General features: G+C 42.2%; 1 protein-coding gene across 1 annotated transcript in view; it reads right to left on the bottom strand.

Annotated features, from left to right (window-relative positions):
* The window catches only part of LOC122540556 (pannexin-3-like), a 119,161-nt gene that overhangs the window by 55,646 nt on the left and 49,547 nt on the right, over positions 1–13,968 (bottom strand). Inside the window, exon 2 of the mRNA XM_043676423.1 lies at positions 13,062–13,233. Coding sequence (XP_043532358.1) covers positions 13,062–13,233 — 172 coding nt within the window. The remainder of the gene's footprint in view (positions 1–13,061; positions 13,234–13,968) is intronic.

The following is a 13,968-nucleotide window of genomic DNA, read 5'->3' as shown; positions in this document are numbered from 1 at the left end:
TCTTTTAAGTTTGTTAGTTTTTGTTTGAGAGTGTTGTTGAGTTTGGGTGCTACTAGGTTTCTGAGGGGTCATAGTAGTCTGGCTGTCACCGCAAACCCCGCTTTCTATTTATATATTAAAGATATAAATAGAAAGCAGGAGACAACAGCTTCACTTCACTTGGAGGTCGCCACTGATGATGTTACCTAGCCAGGTAATGAAACGTCTGGATATCAAACCTACAGCTCAGCGAGCAAACCTACACCCTAAACCTCAACCTGAGCTACAAACCTTCACAAACCTTGCGTCTAACCCTTCATTTCCATATACATTTTACAACCTGTGTTCAGGCACAAGAGGAAGCAAGTCAAAATGCACATGCTCCCATTAAGAAATATAAACATATGTAGATAAATTTAGAGAGGCCCATGCTCCTGATTGGGTTTTGGATACTGTTTCATGTGCTGTCTTTAATGGCTTCTGCATTAATGCCTCTAGACAGAAAGTAACTACATCGGAGATCATATGTATGGCAAGTCAGAGGGTATATACAAACATATTTTTCCAAACATCCCTTTTTCATCAAAACCAAACAAAAATGCATGTCTATTTATTTTCATTTGCAAGTTATCAAATATAAAGGTTTTTAAGAAAATGACAATTTGTGTAAATTGTTCATTCTCATCTGTCCAATTTTTGTCTGTTGCTTTGCATATATTACATATAGAATTTTAAATCATTCAGATCTTCTAATGATATGCACATATTTGTTATTGGCTGTTTGTCTTGTTTATGGAATGAGGCTCCTTCTCCAGAAATGTCTTTTAGTTTGGTTTTCAGTTGTTCTGGATACAAATGCAACCAAATTGTCTTTGCTACATGATTGTTGCTCAAGTTCCTGTCTGGTTGATATCACGTATCTTCATTGTTGATGTTGTAATACCTCAACATTGGCTTTGTAGTCACTAGTTGTTTGACAGGAGTGAATATTAAACTAGAATAGTACAGCAAAAGAGTAAGCCCTTCTGCCCACCATGTCGGTGCAAACCATGATGCCATTCTAAACTAATCCCATCTGTATCCCTGCCTGTTCATATATCTGTCTAAATATCTCTTATTATTGGAACCAGGAGAGGCCTTGGGAATTAGAGGTCTGTTTGTTCATAAATAATTAAACAGACCTGAGCTTTATAAAGGGTCAGCATAACTAATCTGTTTTTATGCTTAATTCCTCTGCCTCCATGAAACTGAACATTCATAGCAATGAGCTTGTTTGAACTTTCAACTCTGACAAATTACATCAGGTACTTTAAAAATCCAGTAAATTGGTGTAGTACTTTCACATCTGTTGGTTGCTCCATCTTTATTATAGCTCTTGTCCTGTCGGAATTCAAGGTGTTTTTTTACTGTCAATGCATGAATAATGTGGTTGATTGCAGATATTTCAATTGAATTCTTTTGTTGTTCAATCTCCAAGTTCATCTAGTCAGCTCTATCCAGCAATTGCACTAAATTATGATTGTGCAACAGCTCCACACCCATGAAGTATGAGATCATCCACAGCCTACTGCTGCTTCTACTCCTGGAAAATCCTCAACCCTCTCATGCTGTCTGTGCTAATACTCTTCCAGAACAGTTGAAATGCCAAACACTTTGCATAACTATCCATGTGTTTCAAATAATGTCCAGAATACACTCAGAAAACTGCTGACTTCACAACGAGATTCATAAAGATCTTTGCCTTTGCAAGTAACAGCAACATTTATTTATGTTTGGCATGAAATAATGCAATCTCTTCAAAACTTCTTTGAGATCTATTGAGTTTTAGTTGGATCTTAGAATTCCAGGTTTCCTCACTGCAGTAGTAACAATTGTTGGAGTTGTCACTTCATTGATTGCTGTCCTCTTTTCCAGCTCCCAGACCTTGATTTCCAGGATGGACTTGATGGCAGCTGGAACTCTCTTCAGAAGATGCTGAAGTTGTGAAAATGCCTTTGTCATTTTTTAGGATGCACTCAGAAGTAAATGGCCCTGCACATTTTCTCTGTATATGTTGAGTTATGAATTCTAGGTTTAGACATGTTTCAACTGAGGGGAGCTGTCAACTATCTGGAACTGCAGATTTTCTGCTCTATTAATATTCTATCAACTATCAACTCCAGAATTAGCAATACCCTCAACTAAGTTGTTCCAGTACAGCAACAATACTGACATTCAACTGACATTGATGAAGGAGCGTCGCTCCGAAAGATAGTGTGCTTCCAATTAAACCTGTTGGACTATAACCTGGTGTTGTGTGATTTTTAACTTTGGACATTCAACTAATGCTGTGAAAAACTGCCCAATTCCTGTCCACAAAAGAGCAAATCCAACACGACCTATTTTATAGTATCCCTACAGTGTGGAAGTAGGTCATTCGGCCTTCTGAGTCCACACCAACCCCCCCAAAGAGCATCCTATCCAGACCCACGCCACTAGGGATCCCTGTAACCCTGTGTTTCACATGGCTAAGCCATCTAGCCTGCACATCCCTGGACACTATGGGCAAATTAGCATTGCAACCTAAACTGCACATCTTTGGATGTTGGGGGAAACCAGAGCACCCGGAGGAAACTCCATACAGGCAGTTGCCTGAGGGTGGAATAGACCCTAGGCCCCTGGTGCTATGAGGCAGCAATGCTAACCACTATGCCACCATGCCTCTTACTGGTCCATCATCCAGCTTTCAGTCATCAGCAGTGATGGAATCATCAACAGCTTTTATCAAGTGTCACTTAATCAGCAATAATCTGCACACTGATGTCAGTTTGGATACCCCATGACCTCATTACAGCCTTGGTCCAAATTTGGTCAGAAGAGTTAAACTTAAACAAAGGTGTGAGGATGACTGCCCTTAAGGTTGAGATCATGTTTGATTGAGTGTGTCAGCAAGGAGTCCTAGTAAAACTGGAGTAAATGAGAATCAAGGAGAAAACAATCCATTGATTAGTGTCATACAGAACATGATAAAAAGGTGGTTATGATTGTTGGACATCAGTCATCTCAAACTTGGAACACCATTGCAGGAATTCCTTAGAATATTTTCTAATCAACCCTATCAGTGACACTATTACACATCACTAGAGCAGGTGGCACTTGAACCCAGGTGTCCTGGCTCAGAGGAAGGGACACTATTATTGTACAATAAGAAACCCTGTTTGCTCAAGACAGGATCCCAGGCCTAACAGTATTCAGTTGCTTTACTATTGACCTTCACACCTCATAAAGTCAGAAGTGGGAATGTTCGATGTTGATTGCCCAATGTTCAGCACCATTCACAATGCCTCAGATTCTGAAGTCATCTATTGTCTAGGTCTCCCTGCATTTAGACATGTTCAGGCTTGGCTGATAAAAGGCAAGTAACATTTGTGCACACAAACAATGATCAGCCCCAACAAGAGAGAATCCAACAATGGTCCTTTGACATTTGATGGCATTCACTGAATCTGCCACTCAATGGGTTACCATTGATTGTGAATAAATTAATAAAAAATCAACTCAACCCTTTAACATACTTTTAGCATTTACATGCTGGTAGAAAATTTCTGCCTTTTTAAGTTTGCTACCATCAAGTGCTTAAATTCTCACTTTACCAGTCTTATTTTCCTCTTCATGATTTGGAGATGCCGGTGTTGGACTGGGGTGTACAAAGTTAAAAATCACACGACACCAGGTTATAGTCCAAATAAACCTGTTGGACTATAATCTGATATTGTGTGATTTTTAGATCAGATTAGATTCCCTACAGTATGGAAACAGGTCCTTTGGCCCAACAAGTCCACACTGACACTCCAAAGACTAATCCACCCAGACCCATTCCCCGACCCTATATTTACCCCTGACTAATGCACCTAACACTATGGGAAATGTAGCATGGCCAAAACAACACATCTTTGGATTGTGGGAGAAACTAGAGCACCTGGAGAAAATCCATACAGATACAGGGAGAATGTGCAAACTTCACATAGACAGTTGTCCAAGGTGGGATCGAACCCTGGTCCCTGGCGCTTTGAGGCACTGAGCCACTGTGCCCCTCTTTTAATTTTCCTCTTCATGTAATCATTCTATCCTTTTGAAAACTATCACTCAAAGTATGTGTGCATTTCTGGCAAGTCTAGCCAATTCTTGATAGCACAGAGGATAGTTATGAGTCAGACATATTTTTTATGGGTCTAGAGTCCATTTCAGCCAGAATAGTAGATTTCTTTCCCTAAATTAGTGAACCAGCTGGGATATTATGGCATCAACAGTGGTTACTTGATTGCAGTTGGATTAGTTTTCCTATTCCAAATTTCTGTCATCGTGGAATAAGAACTCATGTCCCCAGAACATTGGAAAATTGTCCAGCTTTTTACTGTACATAAAAAACAGGACATTCCAACCCAGCCAATTATCACCCATCACTCTAGTCTCAAAAATCAGGAAAGTGATAGAAGGTGTCATCAACAGTACCTTCAAGCAGCCCTTGGTCAGCAATGGAGGAGAAAGTGAGGACTGCAGATGCTGGAGATCAGAGCTGAAAAATGTGTTGCTAGAAAAGCGCAGCAGGTCAGGCAGCATCCAAGGAGCAGGGGAATCGACGTTTTGGGCATAAGCCCTTTTTCAAGAATCATTCCTGAAGAAGGGCTTATGCCCGAAACGTCAATTCTCCTGCTCCTTGGATGCTGCCTGACCTGCTGCGCTTTTCCAGCAACACATTTTTCAGCTTGGTCAGCAATAGCCTGCTCAGTGATGCTCAGTTTGGGGCCACTCAGTTCCTGATCCCATTGCAATCTTGGATCAAACATGGACAAACGAGCTGAATTCCAGAAGTGAGGTGAGAGTGACAGCCTTTGACATCAAGGCTGCATTTGACTGAGTGTGGCATCATGGAGACCTATCAAAACTGGAATCAATGGTTATCAGGGCAAAATCTCCAGTGGTTAGAGTCATACCTCACATAGGTAGATGGTCATGGTTGTTGAAGATAGGTCATCTCAGCTCCTAGACATCTCTGCAGGAGTTCCTCAGGATAACGTCCTTATCTCAACCATCTTCAGCTGCATCAACAACTAACTTTCCTCCTTCATAGTGTCAAAAGTAGGGATGTTCTGTGATGATTGCACAACGTTCAGCACCATTTGCAATTTCTCAGATACTGAAGCAGTCCATGTTCAAATGCAACAAGTTTTGGATAATATCCAGGTTTGGATTGACAAGTAATGTTCATGCCACACAAATGCATGTGACATTACCAATTAGAAACAATCTAATCACCACCGTTAACATTTAATGGTGTTACTATCAACATTCTGGGGTTATCATTGACCAGAAACATCAAATAAACCTGTTGAACTAAAACCCGATGTTGTGTGATTATTATTGTTGAGTAAGTGTCACTTGGTAGCACTTTTGACAATTCCTTCCATCACTTCACTGGTAAGATTAGGGATAAAGAAGGTGATGTATTTAGATGCACAAGACAAGGTCAGAATACTTAATGTGTGTTTTTTTTATCAGTGTTTGCTTAGGAAGAGGACAAAATAACACCACAAATAAAGATGTTAGAGGAAATGAAAGGGGTGAAAACTGAGGGGTTGAATACACTTGAAAGACCAACATAAGCGAATAGACATACCCGGCTACCACTGACCAGAAACACACACATATAAATCTATGGGGTGAATTTGCATTTTCAGATTTGAATTTGCAGATATATTCTCCCTTGTTCAAAAAAGCCCACAATCTGTAGACAGGAGAAAGTGAGGTCTGCAGATGCTGGAGATCAGAGCTGAAAAATGTGTTGCTGGAAAAGCGCAGCAGGTCAGGCAGCATCTAGGGAACAGGAGAATCGACGTTTCAGGCATTAGCCCTTCTTCAGGATTCCTGAAGAAGGGCTAATGCCCGAAACGTCGATTCTCCTGTTCCCTAGATGCTGCCTGACCTGCTGCGTTTTTCCAGCAACACATAATCTGTAGACAGTCAGTCAATGTGAACATAGAACATTATGGCGCAGTACAGGCTGTATGGCTCTCAATGTTGTGCTGACCTGTGGAAGCAATCTGAAGCCTATCTATCTTACACTATTCCATTTTCATCCATATGTTTATCCAATGACCATTTAAATGCCCTTAAGTTGGCGAGTCTACCAACTTAGCAGATAGGGCATTCCATGCCTACTACTCTCTGAGTAAAGAAACTACCCCTGACATCTGTCCTATATCTACCACCAATTTAAAGCTATGTCCCCCGTTATAGCCATCATCATCCGAGGAAAAAGGCTCTCACTGTCCACCCTATCTAACGCTCTGATTATCTTATATGTCTCAATTAAGTCATCTCTCAACCTTCTTCCCTCTAATTAAAACAGCCTCAAATCCCTCAGCCTTTCCTCATAAGACCTTCACTCCTCCCAAGCAACATCCTAGTAAATCTCCTCAGAACCCTTTCCAAAGCTTCCACATTCTTCCTATAATGTGGTGACCAGAACTGCATACAATACTCCAAGTGCGGCCACACCAGAGTTTTTTACAGTTGCAGAATGACCTCGTGACTCCAAAACTCAATCCCTCTACCATTAAAAGCTAACACACCGTATGCCTTCTTAACAACCTTATCAACCTGGGTGGCAACTTTCAGGGATCTATGTACTTGGACACTGAGATCTCTCTGCTCATCTAAATCCCTACTTTGGAAATAAAACCAGTCTGGCTCCAGAATGAAATTTAGAAATTAAACTGGTCTGGCTCCAAGATGAAATACAAACAGCCTTGAAACATGGCCTCACACCTCTAAGGTGTCACCGTTATTCTGAGAAAACCTGAAGTTATCTTGGGGCAGGGATATTAATCAATTGAAAGCTGCACCTTCATTCTAAGTTATTAAAAACTTAATAGCCATCTAAGTTTGTTCGATACACTCACATAAGTTGTATGACCCTTTGATTTTTTCCCATAAATTCTGTGTCTGATGTATTCTCTCTTGTTACTGCAGGGGCTCTGAAAGCTTGTGGTTTCAAATAAATCTGTTGGAGTAAAACCCAGTGCCGTGTGATTATTATTGTTGAGTAAGTGTCACTTGATAGCACTTTCGACAATTCCTTCCATCACTTCGCTAATGGGATTTGGGATAAAGAGGGTGATGTATTTAGATGCACAAGGTAAGGTCAGAATACTTAATGAGTGTTTTTTTTTAATCAGTGTTTACTTAGAACAAGGACAAAATAACATGTTATACCAGGTTCATTGCAATATGGTTGACTCTTAACTGCCCTCAGGGAGAGCAATAAATACTGGACCAACCAGTGATGCCATTGTCCTGCAAATGAATACTCAAAAAAATTGGGGATGATTCAAATCATCTACAAGGAGATCTGCACGGGGAGACAGTTGATGATTTTTACAGAGAAGTATGAAGTGAAGCATTTTGGCAGAAGAATTAGAGAGAGGCAATAAAAACTTATGCTACAATTCAAAATAATTTGCTAAGACACAAGAATTTGGGATGCATGTGCACAGATCTTTGAAAATGATAGGGCATGAGTACAAATATAGGGAAATTCTGCAAAACATTAATAAAACTCTGGTTAGGCATCACAGTTTTGAAAAATGTGAAAGTCCTTGAAAGGTTGCAGTGTCGATTTACCAGAATGCTTCCAGGAATTGGACTTTAGTGCTGGGTGGGTTAAAGAAATTCAGGTTGTTCCCCTTTGTTCCAAAGAAGTTTGCAGGGAGATTTAATAAAGGTGTAAAAGATCATGATAGATTTAGATAAAGTGCACATAAAAATGCTATTCCCATGTCTTATGGCACAAGGAGTAGGGGTTTTAAAGTTTGGGGCAAGTGATGCAGAGGTCATGCAAGGAAGAACTTTATTTGTACAGGGAGTTGCATTGACCTGGAAGTCACTGCCTTTATAGCCTTGACCACCTGATGAAGGAGCGTTGCTCCAAAAGCTAGTCTGCGTCCAACTAAACCTGTTGGACTATAACCTGGTGTTGTGTGATTTTTACCTTTATAGATGATGGGAAGCAAAGATAATCAATGGTTACAAAATGAAATTGATGGCTCCTTGAAAAAGACCAACTTGTAGAACTACAAGGTTATGGAATGAACTGGACTGCTACAAGGATAGCTACCAAGGACAACTTGCAAAACAGGTTGCATTTCAGTGTTAGTAGACAATGACAGCATAATAGAAACAGCATGAAATTTTGTTGAAATGAGGGCTCAAATTAGAAAGTCCCTGAGCAATAAAAACATCGAAGATGGGACCAACCAAGGACAGCAATACCTGAAACATATGACCAGATGACCAGTGTTGGTGAAGGGGAAGAGGCAGTATCTATGTCAGTATCAGATTTTCTTTAGGTATATGATGTAGTTATGCTTTGATTAGCTTTGATTACAAAGTTGATAGCTTATGCACCAGAATGCATAATTGGAGTTGCTGCACAGATAGTTACAATTACAGCCTTAAGAAACTAAAATAGAAATAAAATAAAAATGTACTGAGAAGGCAACTCATGGCTTGGTGGAGAGAGGGGAAGAGTTGCATCAATATAAAGGAAGAGAAGGAACAAAAACTGAAATTGCTGAAAAAATTCAGCAGGTCTGACAGCATCTGTGCACAGAAAGCAGAGTTAACATTTCAGGTCCAATGACCCTGCTTCACAAAGGAAAAGAAAAATTAGACAGGGCAAAAATAGAGGTAGGAGGACCGCAAAGAGATAAGGCATGAAAGACCCCTCGAAAGGGCTTTAGAGAGTTACAAAGTAGCCAGGAAGGAACTGAAGATTGGAATTAGGAGAGTTCGAAGGAAGCATGAAAAAGCCTGGGCAAGCAGGATTAAGGAAAACTCTAAGGCATTCTACACTTAGGGCAGGAACAAAAGAATTGCCAGAGTGAGGGTAGGGCCAATCAGGGATAGTGGAGGGAACTTGTCCCTGAAGTCTGAGGAGGTTGGGGAGGAGCATAATGAATACATTGTTTCAGTATTCACTAGTGAGAGGGATCTTGTTGGTGAGAACAGTGTGAAACAGGCTGATATGTTCGAACAGGTTGATGTTAAGAAGGTAGATGTGCTGGAAATTTTGAAAAACATGAAGATACGTAAGTCTCCGGGGCCAGCCAGAATATACCCAAGGTTACTACAGGAAGCAAGGGAGGTGATTGCTATGCGTTTGGCGATGATCTTAGCACCCTCACTGTATAGTGGAGTAGTAGAATATGATTGGAGGGTGGCAAATGCTATTTTTGGATTAGTGGTGCTGGAAGAGCACAGCAGTTCAGGCAGCAGCCGAGGAGCAGTAAAATCTTCTTGGACCTCACCATCTCCATTAATGACGACTTGACACTTTTTTACAAACACACCAACTCCCACAGCTACCTGGATTACACCTCTTCCCACCCAACCTTTTGCAAAAAAGCCATCCCATATTCCCAATTCCTCCGCCTCCGCCGTATCTGCTCCCAGGAGAACCAGTTCCATCACAGAACACACCAGATGGCCTCCTTCTTTAGAGACCGCAATTTCCCTTCCTACGTGGTTAAAGATGCCCTCAAACGCATCTCGTCCACATCCCGCACCTCTGCCCTCAGACACCATCCCTCCAACCGTAACAAGGACAGAACGCCCCTGGTGCTCACCTTTCACCCTACCAACCTTCGCATAAACCAAATCATCCGCTGACATTTCCGCCACCTCCAAAAAGACCCCACCACCAGAGATATATTTCCCTCCCTGCCCTTTTCCGCCTTCCGCAAAGACCGTTCCCTCCGTGACTACCTGGTCAGGTCCACGCTCCCCCTAAAACCCACCCTCCCATCCTGGCATCTTCCCCTGCCACCGCAGGAACTGCAAAACCTGCACCCACACCTCCTCCCTCACCTCCATCCAAGGCCCTAAAGGCGCCTTCCACATCCATCAAAGTTTTACCTGCACATCCACTAATATAATTTATTGTATCCGTTGCTCCCGATGCGGTTTCCTCTACATTGCGGAGACAGGACGCCTCCTAGCAGAGCGCTTTAGGGAACATCTCCGGGACACCTGCACCAATCCAACCACACCGCCCTGTGGCCCAACATTTCAACTCCCCCTCCCGCTCTGCTAAGGACATGGAGGTCCTGGGCCTCCTTCACTGCCGCTCCCTCACCACCAGTCGCCTGGAGGAAGAGCTCTTCGGATGCTGCCTGAACTGCTGTGCTCTTCCAGCACCACTAAACCAGAATCTGGTTTCCAGCATCTTCAGTCATTGTTTTTACCCTGGCAAATGCTATTCCCTTGTTCAAGAAAGGGAAAGGGATAACTCTGGGAATTATAGACTGATCAGTTTTACTTCAGTGGTGGGCAAATTATTGGAGAGGATTCTGACAGACGTGATTTATGATTACTTGGAAAAGCATAGTTTGATTAGAGATCGTCAACCTTGGCTTTGAGAGGGGTAGGTCATGCCTCACAAGCCTTATTGAATTATTTGAGGATATGGCAAAACACATTGATGAAGGTAGAGCAGTGGATGTGATGTATTTGCAATGTTTGATAATGTTCCTCATGCTCATTCAGAAAGTAAGGAGGGATGGGATACAGGAATATTTTGCTGCCTGGATACAGAATTGACTGGCCCTTAGAAGACAGAGGGTGGTAGTAGATGACAAGTGTTCAACCCTGGAGTTCGGTGACCGGTGGTTTTCCGCAAGGATCGGTTCTGGGACCTATGCTCTTAGTGATTTTTATAAATGAATTGGATGAGGAAGTGGAAGGATGAGGTAGTAAGTTTGCTGATGACACGGAGTTGTGGATAGAGTGGAGGGCGATCATAGGTTGCAATGGGACATTGACAGGATGCAAACCTGGGCTAAGAAGAGGCAGATGGAATTCAAACCAGAAAAGTGTGAAGTGATTCATTTTGGAAGGCCAAATTTAAATGCAGATTACATGATAGGATTCTTGGCAGTGTGGAGGAACAGAGGGATCTTGGGGTCTGTGTCCATAGATCCATCAAAATTGACACCCAAGTTGATAGGATTGTTAAGAGGGCATCGGTGCATTGGCTTTCATTAGCAGGGGGATTGAATTTAAAAGCCACGAGGTTATGCTGTAGCTCTATAAAACCCTGGTTAGAACACACTTGGAAAATTGTGTTCCATTCTGGTTGCCTCATTATAAGAAGGGTGTGGAAGCTTTAGAAAGGGTGCAGAAGAGATTTACCAGGATGCTGCCTAGCCTGGAGGGCATGTCTTATGAAGAAATGTTGAGGGAGGTAGGGCTTTTCTCATTGGAGCAAAAGAGGGTGAGAGGTGATTTGATAGAGGTGGACAAGACGTTGAGAGTGGATAGATAGAGTGGATAGCTAGAGACCTTTTCCCAGGATGAAAATGGCTATCATGAGGGGTCATCATTTTAAGGTAATTGGAGGAAGATTTAGGGGAGATGTCAGAGGTAGGTTCCTTACACAGAGAGTGGTGGGTGAGTGGAATGCACTGCCAGCAGTGGTAGTAGAGTTATAGACATTCGGGACATTTAAGTGACTCTTGGACAGTCTCATGGTGATAATAAAATATAAAATATGTAGGTTAGTTTAATCTTAGAATAGGATAAAAAGTCAGCACAATGTCAAGGGTCAAAGGACCTGTACTGTGCTGTACTTTTCTATGTTCTAATGTGAGGCTAGGAGGTGCACAGAGTCGAACCAACTGGTCATGTAGCGAGAACTAGTTTAGGTCTCTCTGCATAGGCCATAACATACTAAATGCTCACCATGAAATATCCAACACTTCTTGAGCCATTATTTCAAAACTTTGTTGTGGATTTACACCCAAAGAGAATGAATGCTATATTATTTTACCTTAGAGGAATTGCCTGAAAAAAGACTGTTCTTGGCCATGTGTATCTTGCTAGGGTATGATCTTCAGAAAAAAATTGGAGTACTAACTGCTCCATGAGAGTGAGGCTGGAGATAAAGGACATCCTTCCTGTTCTAGTCCATTTGTGTCAGGATCCCAGTCCCCGTGCATGTGCATGGATACCCTCTCTCTCAAAGTTTTGAGTGTCAACCAAAGTACTGTATTTCTTTAGTAGAAATGCCTGGGTGGACCTCCCCATTTACTGTTATGGGAACTGCATCTAATCAGCATTTGAGTCATAGAGTCATAGAAATGTTCAGCATGAAAATAGACCCTTCGGTCCAACCCGTATTACCGACTAGATATCCCAATCCAATCTAGTCTCACCTGCCGGCACCTGGCCCATATCCCTCCAAACCCTTCCTATTCATATACCCATCCAAATACCTTTTAAACGTTGCAATTGTACCAGCCTCCACCACTTCCTCTGGCAGCTCATTCCATACTCATACTGCCCTCTGTGTGAAAAAGTTTCCCTTAGGTCTCTTTCATATCTTTCTCCTCTCACCCTAAACCTATGCCCTCTACTTCTGGACTCCCTGACCCCAGGGAAAAGACTTTGTCTATTTATCCTATCCATGCCCCTCATAATTTTGTAAACCTCTATAACCTCTATAACCTCAGCCTTCAACGCTCCAGGGAAAAAAACCCCAGCCTGTTCAGCCTCTCGCTATAGCTCAAATCCTCCAACCCTGGCAACATCCTTGTAAATCCTTTCTGAACCCTTTCAAGTTTCACAACATCTTTGCGATAGGAAGGAGACCAGAAATATCTTTTTTGAGGTATTTTAGGTGTTGGAGGTAATTTCCTCGAATTCCAGGAGCAGCAATTCCTGTTTTATATGCTGTTGCATTGTTTTGGAACTTTGGAAAAAAAAGTCAAACCAACAGCAGTTTTAAAAGGGAGAAGAACAGACAAAGGAAGCACATGGTGAGGTCAGTGCAGGAAAGAGTCCTAAGCGAGTCGGTATCTTTTTTAATATCTTCAAACGAAATGTAATCGTGACATTCTCTAAGAAGAGTGAAAACTGCATATTAAATCCAGACTTTCAAACAGACATGTTTAATTAGGGTAGCAATCAATTGGCACTTGTTGTTCACCCTTTTGCCAAAATGACCCCTCAATTTACAAAGTTGTACTGTTCAAATTCATTCTTGCGTGTAGTGAGACTGAGCCTGAGTTTTCAGTACCTTGTGAATCCAGAGTGATGTCTGCATAGTGCCACTTGTTTGAAGATGACGGTGGAGGAGGGTCTCCCAGCAGTACAAATCCACATATGTGGCCTGTTTCAGCGAGAAGTTACTGGGAGGAAAACAGGTGATTTGTGATTCTGAAAAATAGACAGTGAAAATATGATTTTCATTTGCATTTCTTCTTTCTGAATCTGGCTATAAGATTCCTGATTTTTGCAGTTATTTCAGACCAACATTTCACACATCTGCTTAGAGCACAAGTGGTGTATTACTAATCAGCTATGACAGTACGCAGTCACCCTTTCCATTCAGGTATCATATTGCATTGGCAAGGGCGGGATGTTGTTAAGAAATGCAAATTCCATTGGGTTTTATATGAAGTAATTATCTGTAAGGGGAGATGGGAGCACAGTGGTAGTCACTGAACTAGTAATCCAGAAGCCCAGGCTAATTTCTGGCATGTCCCTTTCCTAGACCTCTCCATCTCCATTAATAATGACCGACTTGACACCAACAGTTTTTACAAACACACCAACTCCCACACTACCTGGATTACACCTCTTCCCACCTTACCTCTTGCAAAAATACCATCCCGTATTCCCAATTCCTCCGCCTCCGCCGTATCTGCTCCCAGGAGGACCAGTTCCTCAGAACACACCAGATGGCCTCCTTCTTTAGAGACCACAATTTCCCTTCCCATATGGTTAAAGATGCCCTCCAACGCATCTCGTCCACATCCCGCACCTCCGCCCTCAGACCCCACCCCTTCAACTGTAACAAGGACAGAACGCCCCTGGTGCTCACCTTCCACCCTACCAACCTTCGCATAAACCAAATCATCCGCCGACATTTCTGCCACCTCCAAACGGACC

The sequence above is a fragment of the Chiloscyllium plagiosum genome, chromosome 35, assembly GCF_004010195.1.
Source record: "Chiloscyllium plagiosum isolate BGI_BamShark_2017 chromosome 35, ASM401019v2, whole genome shotgun sequence".
NCBI lineage: Eukaryota > Metazoa > Chordata > Chondrichthyes > Orectolobiformes > Hemiscylliidae > Chiloscyllium > Chiloscyllium plagiosum.
The sequence above is the reverse complement of the archived record's forward strand: the minus strand, read 5'-3'. Positions and strand labels throughout refer to the sequence as shown.